General features: G+C 47.7%; 1 protein-coding gene across 12 annotated transcripts in view; it reads left to right on the top strand.

Moving 5' to 3' along the window:
* The window catches only part of exd3 (exonuclease 3'-5' domain containing 3), a 390,852-nt gene that overhangs the window by 51,985 nt on the left and 322,072 nt on the right, over positions 1 to 16,795 (top strand). For 8 of the 12 annotated variants that reach the window (XM_060841203.1, XM_060841204.1, XM_060841205.1 and 5 more), the window contains one exon: positions 3,062 to 3,109. The exons of the other annotated variants lie outside the window; for them this stretch is intronic. In XM_060841203.1, the coding sequence (XP_060697186.1) occupies positions 3,062 to 3,109 (48 nt within the window). The remainder of the gene's footprint in view (positions 1 to 3,061; positions 3,110 to 16,795) is intronic. 12 annotated transcript variants of the gene reach the window in all.

Raw genomic sequence — 16,795 nt, 5'->3', positions numbered from 1 at the left:
ATACTAGGGAGACTAGTGGGACTAGAAGACAGTAAATCTCCTGAACCTGATGGGCTGCATCCAGGAATATTAAAGGAAGTAACTGCAGTGACAGTGAATACATCAATATTCATCATCCAGGAATCCTTAGATTCTGGAAAACTCCTTACAACAGCCAGAGGGAAGGAGTATAGATTACCCGTTATTGGGAAAATATTTATCTGTTATAAAGGATGTAATAGCACAGCATTTAGAAACATATGATACTGTTAAGCTTTGTCAACATGACTTCATGAAGAGAAAATCATACCTGACAAATGTATTAGAATTCTTCAAGGAGGTAATGAGCAGAGGAACCAGGTGTAATGTATTTGGGTTTCCAGGTGGTGTTTGATAAGTATCACATACTTGCCTTGTTTATAAGAACGCATGATATTGCTTACGGTATATTAGTATGGAAAGATGTTTAGTGAAATAATGGAAGGCAGAAAATTGAGTTAAAATAGGGCATTTTCAAGATGGCAAGCTGTAATTTGTAGAGTATCGCAGGGATTAATGCTGGGGCCACAATTACAATATACATTAATGCTCCTCATCCAAATCATTAATGTACCATAGCTAGGTTTGTGGATAACACAAAAATAGGTGGGAAGGCAAGTGGTGAGAATGTGGCGGTAGAGGAGTACATGTAGGTTCAGTGAGTAGTAAAAAAAAATGAGAGAGAGAGAGAATGTAATGTTGAAAAATGTGAGGTTATAGTTAGGTTATGCTCTTAGCAGGAAGAAGAGGAGCTGAATATTATTTAAATGGAAAAAGATGACAGAAAGCTGCAGCACAAACAGATTTTGGAGTCCTTGTGCATAAATTATAAAAAAAAACTTGCATCTCAATTTAGCATGGGATAATAGAAGACATTAGGACTGTCAAACTTTTTTTCAAAGTGAACGGAATATAAAAATATTGAAGTCTCAGCAGTATACAAGGCATTGATTAGTTAGATCATAGCAGGACTACTTTGAACAGTTTGGTTGCCTCATCTAAAGAAAGATTTACAGGCATTGGAGGCAGTCCACAGAAGGTTCAGTAGGATGATGGGACTGTTTTATGAGGAGAGGTTCGTAAGTTGGCCTGTATTTGTTGGAATTTAGAATAATGCAAGGTGACCTTATTGAAAAAGACATTGTTTTGGCAGTACGGTGGCTCAGTAGATAGCACTGCTGCCTCAGAGCGCCATGGACCCGGGTTCAATTCTAGCTTTGGGTGACTGTCTGTGTAGGGTTTGCACAGTCTCCCTGTCTCTACCAGGGTTTCCTCCCACAATCCAAAGATGTGCAGGTTAAGTGAATTGGCCATATTAAATTGCCCATAGTGTTCAGGGATGTGAAGGTTATGTGCTATAGTCAGGGGTAAATATGGAGTACCGTATAGGGTAGGGGAATAGGTTTTAGTGGGGTACTCTTCAGAGGGTCAGTGTGGACTTGTTGGGCTGAAAGGCTTGTTTCCACACTGTAGGGATTATATGGTCTTGATTCTTGAGGAACTTGACAAGGTAGATGCAGAAAAGCTATTTCCTCTTCTGGGGCAGTCTAGGACCAGAGGGCATAATCTCAGAATAAGAGGAGAGATAAGTCCCGTGGCCAGGATGGATATACCCAAGGTTAATATGGGAAGCGAGCGGAGAGATTGCTGCGCCTTTGGCGATGACCTTTGTATCCTCACTGTCCATTGGAGTAGTACCAGATGATTGGATGGTGGCAAATATTATTCCTTTGTTCAAGAAAGAGAATGGGGTAACCCTAGGAATTACAGACCAATCAGTCTGACATCGGTGATGGGCAAATTATTGGAGAGGATTCTGAGAGAGAGAATTTATGATTGTTTGGAAAGCATAACTCGATTAGTGATAGTCAACATAGCTTTATGAGGGGCAGGACATGCCTCACTAGCCTTATTGAATTCTTTGAGGATGTGACACAACACATTGATGAAGGTGGAGCAGTGGATATGGTGCATATGGATTTTAACGAGGCCTTTGATAAGGTTCCCCATGGTTGGCTCAATCAGAAAGTAAGGAGGCATGGAATACAGGGAAATCTGGCTGTCTGGATACAGAATTGGTTGGCCAATAGAAGATACAGGGTGATAGTAGCTGAAATCATTCAGTTCCAGGCAGAATGTTTCAGTGGCTTTCTGCAGGGATCTGTTCTGGGACCTCTGCTTTTGATTTTTATAAGGTCCTAGGGAGTGTTGCAGAACAAAGAGACCTTGGAGTGCAGGTTCATAGCTCCTTGAAAGTGGAGCCGCAGGTAGATAGGATAGTGAAGAAGGCGTTTGGTATGCTTTCCTTTATTGGTCAGAGTATTGAATACAGGAGTCGGGAGGTCATGTTGCGGCTGTACAGGACATTGGTTTGGCCACTGTTGGAATATTGCCTGCAATTCTGGTCTCCTTCCTATCGGAAAGATGTTGTGAAACTTGAAGGGGCTCAGAAATGATTTACAAGAATGTTGCCAGGGTTGGAGGATTTGAGCTATAGGGAGAGGCTGAGCAGGCTGGGACTGTTTTCCCTGGAATGTTGGAGGCTGAGGGGTGACCTTATAGAAGTTTACAAAATTATGAGGTGCATGGATAGGATTAATAGACAAAGTCTGTTTCCTGGGGCCGGGGAGCCCAGAACTAGAGGACATAGGTTTAAGGTGAAAGGGGAAAGATACAAAAGAGACCAAAGGGGCAACGTTTTCACGCAGAGGGTTTGGAGGGATATGGGCTGGGTGCTGGCAGGTGGGACTAGATTGGGTTGGGATGTCTCAGTGTCAGGGTTATCACTGACACTCAGAGTTCCTGTGCGATCAGCAGTAAGTCATTGTTCTTTTCATCACACACCAACAGCACTGTTCCCTGCAGCAAGCATGTGAGCTCCATATGCAGAGAATAAACAGGACTAAATGTAATGTATCACTCTCAACTGGAATAACATCTCACAAAGACTTCAGTTTCTGTTTTCACATTACAAATGAAATCTTGTTAATTTATTTTTAAGATTTAGAATTTCATTTGCTACCATTAACTTTGTTTTTTCAAGGTATTGAACAATTGAAAGTACTCTGTACAGAACCAGGAATGGCACAAGGTAAATCTGCCTGCACTATGTATATTGTTATAGTGATCAGTATTGATTTTGTATTGGAGCTGAAGGGTTAAGATCAGTGAAATAGCACGATGCAATTGCTGGCCTGATGATTGCCCTGTTTTCTCAGCACTGTAATTGCCCTGTTTGTTCGACCCTGTGAGATCTGCGCTCTTCCTTTCTTTGTGAGAATTGTTTGTTGTGTTGGGTTGAGGAAGGAGATGTTCAACTCGTGTTCCTTCCTGTGTGTGAGGGGAAGTCTTTCCCTTGGCCTGTTCCTCAGTGTAAGACAACAGAAGTGGGTCCTGAGCAACAAGTGAGTTCAGCACTGCAATGTCTCACCACAGCTGATGGTCTCCAGAGAGGACTAGCATCCTCATCCTCATTGTGTTGTTGCTCCTGAGTGTCCAAGGTTCAGCTGTCATGATGCTGCCTCAGCAAGTGCGTGGGAATGGAGGGCTGTCAGCAAGCGACATTCTTTTGCACAACAAAAACCTTGCATTTATATCCAGCATTTCATAACCACAGGATATCTCAAAGCACTTTCCAGCCAAATTAATTGCAATGTAGGAAATGCAACAGTCAATTTATGCTCATCAAGCTCCCGAAAAGAACATAAAGACCAGGCAATCTCTTTGTGATTTTAGTTTAAGGATCGCTATTGGCCAGAAAACTGAGAAGCTGTCCTGTGATCATCATTTAATAGTTCCATTTAATACTTCCTCTTTATGGGGTCACGTTGCAAACCACAGCACCTTTGATCGTGCAGCACTCTCTCAGCACACAATGAAAGATCATCTCAGAACAAAATCAAACCACTGGAGTGGGCTTTTAATACTCAACCTTCTGACATGGTGGGAAAGGGGGAGACTACATGCAGCCATATTTAGTGATTTCCGTCCTGGTTCCCTCTCCTCCTCTTGGCTTCAACCCAAATCCTGTGGGAGCTAACTCCATGCAGAGATCCATACTTCAGGTTACAGATATCTTTGGTACACATGACATGCACATCCATTATTATTGACCTCGCCACTGTTCAGAGTCAAGAGTGTGTTGCTGGAAAAGCGCAGCAGGTCAGGCAGCCTCCGAGGAGCAGGAGAATTGACATTTTGGAATGGAGCCCTTCATCAGGAATGAGGCTGGGGAGATAAATGGGAGGGGAGTGGGGTTGGGGGAAGGTAGCTGAGAGTGCAATAGGTGGATGGAGGTAGGGGTAAAGGTGATAGGTGGGAAGGAAGATTGGCAGGCGAGACAGGTTATGAGGACAGTGCTGATCTGGAAGTTTGGAACTGGGGTAGGGCCGGGGGGAGGGGAAATGAGGAAACTCTCTCCTGATTCCATTTGTTGGAATCGCAGGCCTCACTGCTACTCTCAGGCTTGCCCACTTTATGGCCCACTGCCCCTCCCACTCTGCCGAGGACATGATGGTCCTGGGCCTCCTCCATCGCCACTCCCTCACCACTCGACACCTGGAGGAAGAACACGATATCTTCTGCCTCGGGACCCTCCAACCCCATGGCATCAATGTGGACTTCACCAGTTTCCTCATTCCCCCCCTCCCCCTCCCCTACCTTACACCAGTTCCAACCGTCCAGCTCAGCACCGTCCTCATGACCTGTCCTACCTGCCAATCTTCCTTCCCACTTATCCACTCTTCTATCACCTTCAACCCTACCTCGATTCACCTATTGCACTCTCAGCTACCTTACTCTCAGCTACCTTACTCTCAGCTACCTTCCCCCCAGCCCCACCGACCCTCCCATTTATTTCTTCACCCCCTGAGGCTCCCAGCCTCATTCCTGATGAAGGGCTCTGGCCTGAAACGTCGATTCTCCTGCTCCTCAGATGCTGCCTGGCCCTGCTGTGCTTTTCCATCACCACCGTCTCGACTCTGATCTCCAGCATCTGCAGTCCTCACTCTCTCCTAGTTGATCCTCACCACTGTTCAACCACCTGCTGCCATTTTCCTCCACTCCTCTCCTTAGTTGCCCCTTGCCTTATTCCCAATCGTGATTCCCCTTTCCCTGCCCCTTCATTCTATCTGCGCCTCCTCCACTCCTTCCTCAACCCATCCCTTATAACCCTTAGCCCCCACTTCACTTTCACGCCTCTACCTCTTCCCTCACCCTCCATTCCCACTCTACTATCACCACTCTCCACTCCTCCATGCCCTCTGACCCTGTTCCACTTTCCAGCCCCTCTCCACCCCACCCACTCCATAATCCTCTCCATCTGCATCCCCTCCCCACCGCACGGTCACCTTTTTCTCCTCCTGCCCTGACCCGCTCCTCCCTCCCACCAGACCACTTTGTACCCACCTCACCCTGGCTCCCTCTTCTCCCCTGTCCTGTCCCAATCCTTCCCCCACCCATCCCATCCCATCCCATTCTTCCACCCCACCTTTCCACTGTTCTCCCCCTCCCACATTCCACCCCACTCTTCTTCTCCTCCAAAACTCCCGCCATTCCACTCTGTCCCTCCGCTGTCTACCTCTTCTCACCTGTCCCACTCTCCTCCCCCCCCACCTTCCCACTCTCCTCTCCTGTCCCCCCGTCCCACTCTTCTCCACTCCCCTCCCCTGGCTGTGCTATTCTTCTCCTTTACCACATTCCCTTCTCTCCCACTCGGCATCCCTGCCCCTTGAACCTTCTAACTCGCCCCTCGGTTCCTTCTGCCATCTCCCACCTTGCTTCTGCCCCCTCTACCCTATCCCCTTGTTCCTCTCACCACCACCCCCCCACTTTCCTTCCACCACTCTATTTCTCCCCCTGTCTGCTTCCCCCTCTTTCTCCATCTCCACTTCCGGCCCCCTCACCTCCCTTCCTCCCCCATGCTCCCCTCTTCCTCCCCCATGCTCCCCTCTTCCTCCCCCATGCCTCCCTACTTCCTTCCCACTACCCTCCCATTCCTGTCTCCATCAAGTTTCCTTTTCTCATTGCTCCCCTTCTGGACCACCACTTCCCTTCTCTGCCCCACCACCTTCCCAATCCCGTCTCCCTTCCTGCCCTACCCTCCTTCCCATCTCACTCCCTGCCATTCATCCTGCCACTCCTGCTCCCCCACTCCCCTTTTCTCCCACTCCCTGCTGTCTTTCTGACTCTTCTCTGTCTCTATATATATCCCCAGCTTGCACTCTATCTCTCTCTATGTTTCTTTATTCTCCCTCTTTCTCTGTGTATCCTGCACTTTTCTCTGTATCCCTTTCTTTTTGTATACTGCTCTGTGTCTCTATGTCTCTCTGCATCTCACTCTCTCTCTTTCTCTTGGTACCCCGTATTGTCTCCCGTCTTTCTGTTCTGACTTTACCCCTCCTCCCCTCATCTGCCTCCTCCCTCGTCCCCCCTGCCCATCTTTGCAACCCCCCCACCCTATCTTGTGAATGTCATTAGCAGAGCCATAAAGTGGGCAAGCCTGAGAGTAGTAGTGAGGCCTGCGATTCCAACAAATGGAATCAGGAGAAGAGAGTGAGGACTGCACATACTGGAGATCAGAGTCGAGAGTGTGGTGCTGGAAAAGCAACAACAGGTCAGGCAGCATCCGAGGAGCAGGTGAATTGATGTTTTGGGCATAAGCCCCTCATTCCTGATGAAGGGCTTATGCCTGAAACGTTGATTCTCCTGCTTCCCGGATGCTGCCTGACCTGCTGTGCTTTTCCAGCACCACACTGTCAACAGATGGAATCAGTCAAGAATGCTTTGTGTGCCTTAGCATGGTGTCTGTCTAACCTCCTTTCATATTTTGGCAACCTGTCCTTCTGGCACTTTAAGATATTCTGAGGTTATTGGATGGAACAGTCATGCAGCCTGTTTAACACAAGCAGCTAATCTCTCAAAAATGAGGATTGAGCAGGGCAATGATCCAGGGATTGGGATGATTGGCCTCCATGCAAGGCCAAAAGTCAGTGAGATTGTGTCCATCCTACTGCAGTCAATCAACGGTAGTCTGGGCCAATCAGTAAGTATATGTGAACCTCATTGCTGACATTCCCTGTCTTATTTATCATAGGTTAGATGGATTCTGGGCTGAATAGTTCTATATAAATACAAGGGAGCTTCGTACACAGAATATGAGATAAATGAGCAGTGTTTTCAACTGGATGGGTAGTACGGGTGTGATTGTGTGATCTCAGTGCCTGCACTATACCATGTGCAAAGAGCTGTCTGACTAGCCCTTAAAAGAGACTGCAGGAACTGAGCCGCAGCCATTTCTGAAGGTGGGTGGAGTGTTAGGACTGTTTTTGTTTCAGAGATCCTGGTGTGTTGCACAAAATAAAGTGAAGTGGCCAATCATTTTGGATTGTGTGTGGCTGGGGTGAGGCTCATGTTTCTGGTTGCTGAGTCTGCAAGTGGCCAATTACTCGTGCTCAGTCACACCGCAGATAGTGTGTGTCACTGGACCCACTGTGCAATCTCTCAGCAACTGTCCCTAGAGCAGCCCAGGCCCTCAGGCAGGTACAGCAGGAGAGCCTGGGTGGCTGCCACACCAGTTGAGGGCAGTCTAATCCAGCAGTAAACAAATTGCACTGCATTTGTATTCAGAATTGCAGTCTCATGACTTTCCGATCTGATTTTCACAACCCAATCTTCAAAGGAGTCCTTGCACGTCTGATTTCATGATACCACTCGCAATGGGATATAGTCCCATTGTCACTGATTCTCATTTAAATACAGTCCTACTGTCACTGACTCCCATTGGAAAATAGTCCCTCTGTTACTGACTCCTGCTGGGATATAGTCCCACTATCAGTGGCTCTGTTATGAAGTTGGTGTGTAAAAATGTAAAATAGGTGAAAGCATTGCGTTGTTCCTTTAAGAGATAATGTGCTTTTTATTTTAGAGATTTAAAAATGAATGTCTGTGGCAGCAGCTGCAGATGCTTGCATTGACATACTATATCAAAAAGAAGTTCATTTAGTAGGCCCAGGCAGTATTTTTACCTAGGCAACAGTTTAAATTCAGAGTCGAAAAGTGTAGTGCTGGAAAAGCACAGCAGGTTAGACAGCATGTGAGGAACAGGAGAATCGAATATTAAATTCAGCCAATTAAGTTAAAAAAGCACTTGGAGATTAAGGACCAATTAAATTTAAATTTGATGGTGTTGACATCCTGAAACTAATCATATTATAAGAATTTGATGTATCATAGGGGTATATAAAAAAAGGGCAATTGGATAGAATGAGGAAAGCCAACTGTCTTCTGAAGAAAGAGTGAACCTGCCATCTGAGAAAGAAATGCTGGGCTCTCACAAGAACCCTCCATGCTGCCTTAAAAGCAGCATCTATCCATAAAGGCAAACGGCAGGTTTAGTGAGAATTATTGATACCAGAAAAATACAGAGAAGGCATTTCGGACAGAAGAATTTAATGGAGAGAGGTCTTCAGATCAGATGAATAATAGAGAAAACTGACAGCAGAATCAGTGGAGAGGAAGAGCATTCCGCAGACGCATTCTGTGTGAACTTTGAGAGACTAAGTTTTAATTTATTGTTCTTATTATTTGGATTTATAGAAGGGGGAATCTCGTTTATTGAAACAGCATGCCAACAGAATTTAGTACAGTTAGGGAATAGGTAATAGTTGGAGAGTAGTTCTAATTCCCTAACTCCTCCCTCTAACCAAACAAAAGGACTCTGTGGTATGTTGATAAGGTAGGGTTTTTCTATTTTTTTTTGACGTATTGTTGGTAAAAGTTTTTCCTTTATTGTTTGTCTAAATTCAGTTTAAGATTAAAAATGGCAGGCAATCTCAGACTTGTGTTATGCTCAGTGTGGGAGCTCAGGAATACAGTTGATGTCCCTGACTCCTTTACATGCAGGAAATGTGTCCAGCTGCAGCTCTTGCTTGGCCGCATGATGGCTCTGGAGCTGCAGATGGACTCACTGTGGAGCATCCGCAATGCTGAGGAGGTTCGTGAATTGGTCACACCGCAGATTACAATTGCTGAGGGAGAAAACAATGGGTGACCAAAAGGCAGAGAAAGAGTAGGACAGCAGTGCAGAAGTCCCCTCCCTTCATAGCAGGTATACCGATACTGTTGGGGGAGGTGGCTCACCAGGGGAAGGCAGCAGTAGCCAGGTTCATGGCATTGTGGCTGGCTCTGCTGTACAAAAGGGCAGGAAAAAGAGTGGAAAGGCTATAGTCATAGCAGATTCAATTGTAAGATGGGGTGGGGTGGGGGTGGGGGTGGGGGGTGCGGGGTAGATAGGTGGTTCTGTGGTCGGAAATGAGACTCTCAAATGGTATGTTGCCTCCCGGGTGCATGGGTCAGGGATGTCTCAGATCGGTTGAAGAACATTCTCAGGGGGGAGGGTGAACAGCCAGTTGTCGTGGTGCATACAGGTACCAATGATATAGGTAAAAAAACAGGGTGAGGTTCTACAAACAGAATTTAGGGAGTTAGGAGCCAAGTTAAAAAGTAGGACCTCAGAGGTAGTAATCTCAGGAATGCTACCAGTGTCACACACGAGTCAGAGTAGAAATGGAAGAATAGGCAGGATGAATGCCTATTCTTGAGAGATGGTGCAGGTGGGAGGGGTTCAGATTTCTGGGCCATTGGAACCGGTTCTGGGGGAGGTGGGCCTATTACAAATTGGATGGTCGACACCTGGGCCGGACTGGAACCAATGTCCTTGGGGGTGCTTTTGCTAAAAGCAATTGGGGAGGCTTTAAACTAATGTGGCAGGGGGAGGGAGCCAAATGAGGAGGTTAGAACTAAAACCTGTGAGGAACGAGTTAATGAAGTCAGTGTGGGTTAGGGGAAGAGTAGGCAGGGTGCAGATGATGAACGCAAAGGGACTGGCGGTCTGAGGTGCATTTGTTTTAATGCAAGAAGTGCAGTGGTAAAGCAGATGAACTTAGGGCTTGGATTTGTACCTGTGAGTACAATGTTATTGCTATTACTGAGACATGGTTGAGGGAAGGGCAAGATTGGCAATTAAATATCCCAGGATATTGATACTTCAGGCAGAATAGAGAGGGAGGTTTAAGGGGTGGAGGAGTTGCATTACTAGTCAAAGAGGATATCACAGCTATGCTGAAGGAGGTCACTATGGAGGACTCGAGCAATGAGGCAATATGGGCAGAGCTCAGGAATAGGAAGGGTGCAGTAACAATGCTGGGGCTGCACTACAGGCCTCCCAACAGTGAGTGTGAGATAGAGGTACAAATATGGAACCAGATTACAGAAAGATGGAGGAGCAACAGGATGGTGGTGATAGGAGATTTTAATTTTCCCAGTGTTGACTGGGATTTATTTAGTGTTAGGTCATGGGATAGAAATGGCAAGATTAGGGAACCATGGATGACGGGTGAAATTGTGAGACTAGCTAGGACGATAAAAGAAGCAGAAATAAGGTCTAGGTGACTGAAGACAGACAAAGCTTTGGAAGAATGTTGGGAAAGTAGGACCAATCTGAAATGAGGAATCAGGAAGGCTAAAAGGGGTCATGAGATATCTTTAACAAACAGGGTTAAGGAAAATCCCAAAGCCTTTTATTCATATATAAAGAGCAAGAGGGTAACTAGAGAAAGGTTTGGCCCACTCAGGGACAAAGGAGGAAAGATATGTGTGAGGTTAGAGAAAATGGGTGAGATTCTTAATGTGTACTTTGCATCGGTATTCACTGAGGGGCAGGACATGATGGATGTTGAGATTAGGGTAGGGATAGATGTTTGCTTACTCTAGGTCATAAGGAGGAAGGAGCTGTTGGGTGTTCTAAAAGGCTTTAAGGTGGACGAGTCCCCATGACCGGGTGGGATCTATCCCAAGTTACTGAGGGAATTCAGAGAGGAAATAGTTGGGGCCATAACAGATATCTTTGCAGCATCCTTGAACACTGGTAAGGTCCTGTAGGATTGGAGAATAGCTAATGTTGTCCCCTTGTTCAAAAAGAGTAGCAAGGGTAATCCAGATAATTATAGACTGTTGAGCCTGATGTCAGTGGTAGGGAAGCTGCTGAAAAAGATACTAAGGGATAGGATCTGTTCCCATTTGTAGGAGAATGGGCTTATCAGTCTTGGGCAACATGGTTTTGTGCAGGGAAGGTCATGTCTTACCAACATAATAGAATTCTTTGAAGAAGTGATGACTTCAGTAAGGTGTTTGAAAAGGTTCCCCATGGTCGGCTGATGGAGACGGTGAAGTTGCATGGGGTCCAGGGTGTACTAGCTGAATGGATAGAGAACTGGCTAGACAACAGGAGACAGAGTAGTAGTGGAAGGGAGTTTCTCAAAATGGAGACTTGTGGCCAGTAGTGTTCCACAGAGATCTATGCTATGACCACTATTGTTTGTGATATACATAAATGATTTGGAAGTTATAGATGGTCTGATTAGCAAGTTCGCAGATGACACTAAGATTGGTGGAGTAGCAGATAGTGAAAGGGACTGTCAGAGAATACAGCAGAATATAGACAAATTGGAGAGTTGGGCAGAGAAATGGCAGATGGAGTTCAATCCGGCAAATACGAGGTGATGCATCTTGGAAGATCCAATTCAAGAGCGAACAATACAGTAAATGGAAAAGTCCCGGGGAGAATTGATGTAGAGAGAGGTCTGTGTGTTCAGGTTCATTGTTGCCTGAAGGTGGCAACGCAGGTCAGTAAAGTGGTCAAGAAGGCATACAGCATGCATTCCTTCATTGATAGGGTATTGAGTACAAGAGTTGGCAGGTCATGTTAGAGTTGTGTAAGACTTTGGTTCAGCCACATTGGGAATACTGCATACAGTTCTGGTCACCACATTACCAAAAGGATGTGGATGCTTTGGAGAGGGTGCAGAGGAGGTTCACCAGGATGTTGCCTGGTATCCAGGGTGCTAGCTATGAAGAGAGATTGAATAGATTAGGATTATTTTCGTTAGAATGATGGTGGTTGAGAGGGGACCTGATTGAGGTCTACAAATTCATGAGAAGTAGAGACATGGTGGATAGCAAGAAGCTTTTTCCCCAGAGTGGGGGTCTCAAATACTAGAGCTCATGAGTTCAAAGTGAGAGGGGAAATGTTTAGGGGAAATATGCATGGAAAATTCTTCATGCAGAGGGTGGTGGGTGCCTGGAGCACGTTGCCAGCAGAGATGGTAAAGGTGGGAACAATAGCGTCATTAAGATGTGTGTAGATAGAGACATATACACCCTTAGAAAATAGGCAACAGATTTAGATGGAAGATATAGATTGGCGCAGGCTTGGAGGGCCTGTGCTATAGTGTTCTTTGTTCTAATTGTTCAGTTTGTTAGGAATTCTATTTTTTTACACATTGGATTTGGATAAATAAATTGTTACTTGTTAATTGTGAAGTGAGTAAAAGGATTTCATTTCGTTTAACCACTCCTTTATAACAGATTGTGGGGTGGAGAGAGAGAGAGAGAGAGAGAGAGAGATTATATCCGTTGTCACACTTCATTATCAGGTTACGAAGCTTGGTGCTCCTCTCTAGGTGCTTTGGTTTTTGTCAACCTCTGCTTCCTAACAGCTCTTACTGCAATGCAGTCCCACTGTCACTGGCTCTCATTATGATGTAGCATTCCTGTCACTGGCTCTTGCTGTGATATAGTCTCATTGTCACTGTCTCCCACTGGGCTTTAGTTCCACTGTCACTGGAATGTGTCCCATTGTCATGGGCTCTTGCTGGTTTATAGTCTCACTGTCACTGACTGAAATGCAGTCCCACTGTCAGTGGCTCTCGCTGGGATATAGTCCCGCTGTCACTGGATCCCGTTGGGATATAGTCCCGCTGTCACTGGATCCCTGTGAGATATAGTCCAGCTGTCACTGGTTCCCGCTGAGATATAGTCTGACTGTCACTGGCTCCCGCTGGGATGTAGTTCTGCTGTCACCGGCACCCACTGGGGTATAGTCCTGCTGTCACTGGCTCTCACTACATATAGTCTGACTGTCACTGGATCCTGCAGGGATATAGTCCCGTTGTCACTAGCTCCCGCTGGGATATAGTCCCACTGTCACTGGATCCTGCTGGGATATAGTCCCGCTCTCAATGGCCCCTGCTGGGATATAGTCCCGCTGACACTGGATCCTGCTGGGATATAGTCCCGTTGTCACTAGCTCCCGCTGGGATATAGTCCCACTGTCATTGGATCCTGCTGGGATATAGTCCCGCTGTCACTGGCTCCCGCTGGGATATAGTCCCGCTGTCACTGGCTCCCGCTGGGATTTAGTTCTGCTGTCACCGGCACCCACTGGGGTATAGTCCTACTGTCACTGGCCCCCGCTGGGATTTAGTGTCGCTGTCATTGCTCTTACTGGTGTATAGTCCCGCTGCCACTGGCTCTCGCTGGGATATAGTTCCGCTGTCACTGGCTCTCGCTGGGATATATTTCCACTGTCACTGGTTCTTGCTGGGATATAATCCTACTGTCACTAGCTCCCACTGGGATATAGACCAACTGTCACTAGTCCCTACTGGGATATAGTCCCGCTGTCCATGGCTCAAGCTGCATATAATCTGACTGTCACTGGCTCCCGCTGGGATATAGTCCCACTGTCACTGGCTCTTGCTGGGATATAGTCCCGCTGTTACTGGCTCTCACTGGGATATAGTCCCGCTGTCACTGGCTCTTGCTGCGTGTAGTCCTGCTGTCACTGGCCCCCGCTGGGATTTAGTCTCGCTGTCATTGCTCTTACTGGTGTATAGTCCAGCTGCCGCTGGCTCTCGCTGGGATATAGTTCCGCTGTCACTGGCTCTCGCAGGGATACAGTTCCACTGTCACTGGTTCTTGCTGAGACATAATCCTACTGTCACTAGCTCCCACTGGGATATAGTCCCACTGTCACTGGCTCCCACTGGGATATAGTCCTGCTGTCATTAGCTCCCTCTGGGATATAGACCGACTGTCACTAGTCCCTACTGGGATATAGTCCCGCTGTCACTGGCTCTCGCTGCATATAATCTGACTCTCCCTGGCTCCCGCTGGGATATAGTCCTGCTGTCAATGGCACAAGCTGCATATAATCTGACTGTCACTGGCTCCCGCTGGGATATAGTTCCACTGTCACTGGTTCTTGCTGGGATATAATCCTACTGTCACTTGCTCCCACTGGGATATAGTCCCGCTGTCACTGGCTCCCACTAGGATATAGTCCTGCTGTCACTAGCTCCCTCTGGGATATAGGCCGACTGTCACTGGCCCCTACTGGGATATAGTCCCGCTGTCACTGGCTCTCGCTGCATATAATCTGACTGTCTCTGGCTCCCGCTGGGATATAGTCCTGCTGTCACTGGCTCAAGCTGCATATAATCTGACTGTCACTGGTTCCCACTGGGATATAGTGCTGCTGTTACTGGCTCCAGCTAGGATATAGTCTTGCTGTCACTGGCTTTCGCTGCATACAGTCTGACTGTCACTGGCTCCCACTGGAATATAGTCCTGCTGTCACTGGCTCTCGCTGCATATATTCTGACTGTCGCTGGCTCCCGCTGGAATATAGTCCTGCTGTCACTGGCTCCCCCTGGATATAGTCCTGTTGTCATTCGCTCTCACTGCATATAGTCTGTCACTGGTTCCCGCTGGGATGTGGTCCTGCTCTCACTGGCTCTCGCTGCATATAATCTGACTGTCACTGGCTTCCGTTGCCACTGGCTCTCGCTGCATATAGTCTGATTGTCACTGGTTCCCGCTGGGATATAGTCCCGCTGTCAATAACTCTCTCTGGGATATAGTTCCGCTGTCACTGGCTCTCACTGGGATATAGTCCCGCTGTCACTGGCTCTTGCTGGGAAATAGTCCCGCTGTCACTGGCTCTTGCTGGGATATAGTCCCACTGTCACTGGCCCTTGCTGGGATATAGTCCCGCTGTCACTGGCTCTCGCTGGGATATAGTTCCACTGTCACTGGTTCTTGCTGAGCTATAATCCTATTGTCACTAGCTCCCACTGGGATATAGTCCCGCTGTCACTGGCTCTCACTGCATATAATCTGACTGTCTCTGGCTCCCGCTGGGATATAGTTCCACTGTCACTGGTTCTTGCTGGGATATAATCCTACTGTCACTTGCTCCCACTGGGATATAGTCCCGCTGTCACTGGCTCCCACTAGGATATAGTCCTGCTGTCATTAGCTCCCTCTGGGATATAGGCCGACTGTCACTGGCCCCTAGGGATATAGTCCCGCTGTCACTGGCTCTCGCTGCATATAATCTGACTGTCTCTGGCTCCCGCTGGGATATAGTCCCGCTGTCACTGGCTCTCGCTGCATATAATCTGACTGTCTCTGGCTCCCGCTGGGATATAGTCCTGCTGTCACTGGCTCAAGCTGCATATAACCTGACTGTCACTGGTTCCCACTGGGATATAGTCCTGCTGTTACTGGCTCCAGCTAGGATATAGTCTTGCTGTCACTGGCTTTCGCTGCATACAGTCTGACTGTCACTGGCTCCCACTGGGTATAGTCCTGCCGTCAATGGCTCTCACTGCATATATGTGGGTGGGACGGTGGCACAGTGGTTAGCACTGCTGCCTCACAGCGCCTGAGACCCGGGTTCAATTCCCGACTCAGGCGACTGACTGTGTGGAGTTTGCACGTTCTCCCCGTGTCTGCGTGGGTTTCCTCCGGGTGCTCCGGTTTCCTCCCACAGTCCAAAGTTGTGCGGGTCAGGTGAATTGGCCATGCTAAATTGCCCGTAGTGTTAGGTAAGGGGTAAATGTAGGGGTATGGGTGAGTTGCGCTTCGGCGGGTCGGTGTGGACTTGTTGGGCTGAAGGGCCTGTTTCCACACTGTAAGTAATCTAATCTAATCTAATATTCTGACTGTCACTTGCTCCCACTGGGATATATGCCCATTGTCACTGGCTGTTGCTGCATATAGTCTGACTGTCACTGGCTTTCGTTGGGATATAGTCCCGCTGTCACTGGCTCCCACTGGAATATAGTCCTGCTGTCACTGGCTCTCGCTGCATATATTCTGACTGTCGCTGGCTCCCGCTGGAATATAGTCCTGCTGTCACTGGCTCCCCCTGGATATAGTCCTGTTGTCACTGGCTCTCACTGCATATAGTCTGTCACTGGCTCCCGCTGGGATGTAGTCCTGCTCTCACTGGCTCTCGCTGCATATAATCTGGTTGCCACTGGCTCTCGCTGCATATAGTCTGATTGTCACTGGTTCCCACTGGGATATAGTCCTGCTGTCACTAACGCTCGCTGGGTTATAGTTCCGCTGTCACTGGCTCCCACTGGAATATAGTCCTGCTGTCACTAGCTGTCGCTGCATATATTCTGACTGTCGCTGGCTCCCGCTGGAATATAGTCCTGCTGTCACTGGCTCCCCCTGGATATAGTCCTGTTGTCACTGGCTCTCACTGCATATAGTCTGTCACTGGCTCCCGCTGGGATGTAGTCCTGCTCTCACTGGCTCTCGCTGCATATAATCTGACTGTCACTGGCTTCCATTGCCACGGGCTCTCGCTGCATATAGTCTGATTATCACTGGTTCCCACTGGGATATAGTCCTGCTGTCACTGGCTCCCGCTGGGATATAGTCCCGCTGTCACTAGCTCTCGCTGGGGTATAGTTCCGCTGTCACTGGCTCTCACTGGGATATAGTTCTGCTGTCATTGGCTCTTGTTGGGATATAGTTCCGCTGTCACTGGCTCTCGCTGGGGTATAGTTCCGCTGTCACTGGCTCCCGCTGAGATATAGTTCCGCTGTCATGGGCTCTTGTTGGGATATAGTTATGCTGTCAC

Source organism: Hemiscyllium ocellatum, chromosome 21 (genome assembly GCF_020745735.1).
Source record: "Hemiscyllium ocellatum isolate sHemOce1 chromosome 21, sHemOce1.pat.X.cur, whole genome shotgun sequence".
In the NCBI taxonomy this organism is placed as follows: Eukaryota; Metazoa; Chordata; class Chondrichthyes; order Orectolobiformes; family Hemiscylliidae; genus Hemiscyllium; species Hemiscyllium ocellatum.
Note: the sequence above shows the minus strand (reverse complement) of the source record. Positions and strands in the feature narration are given on the sequence as shown.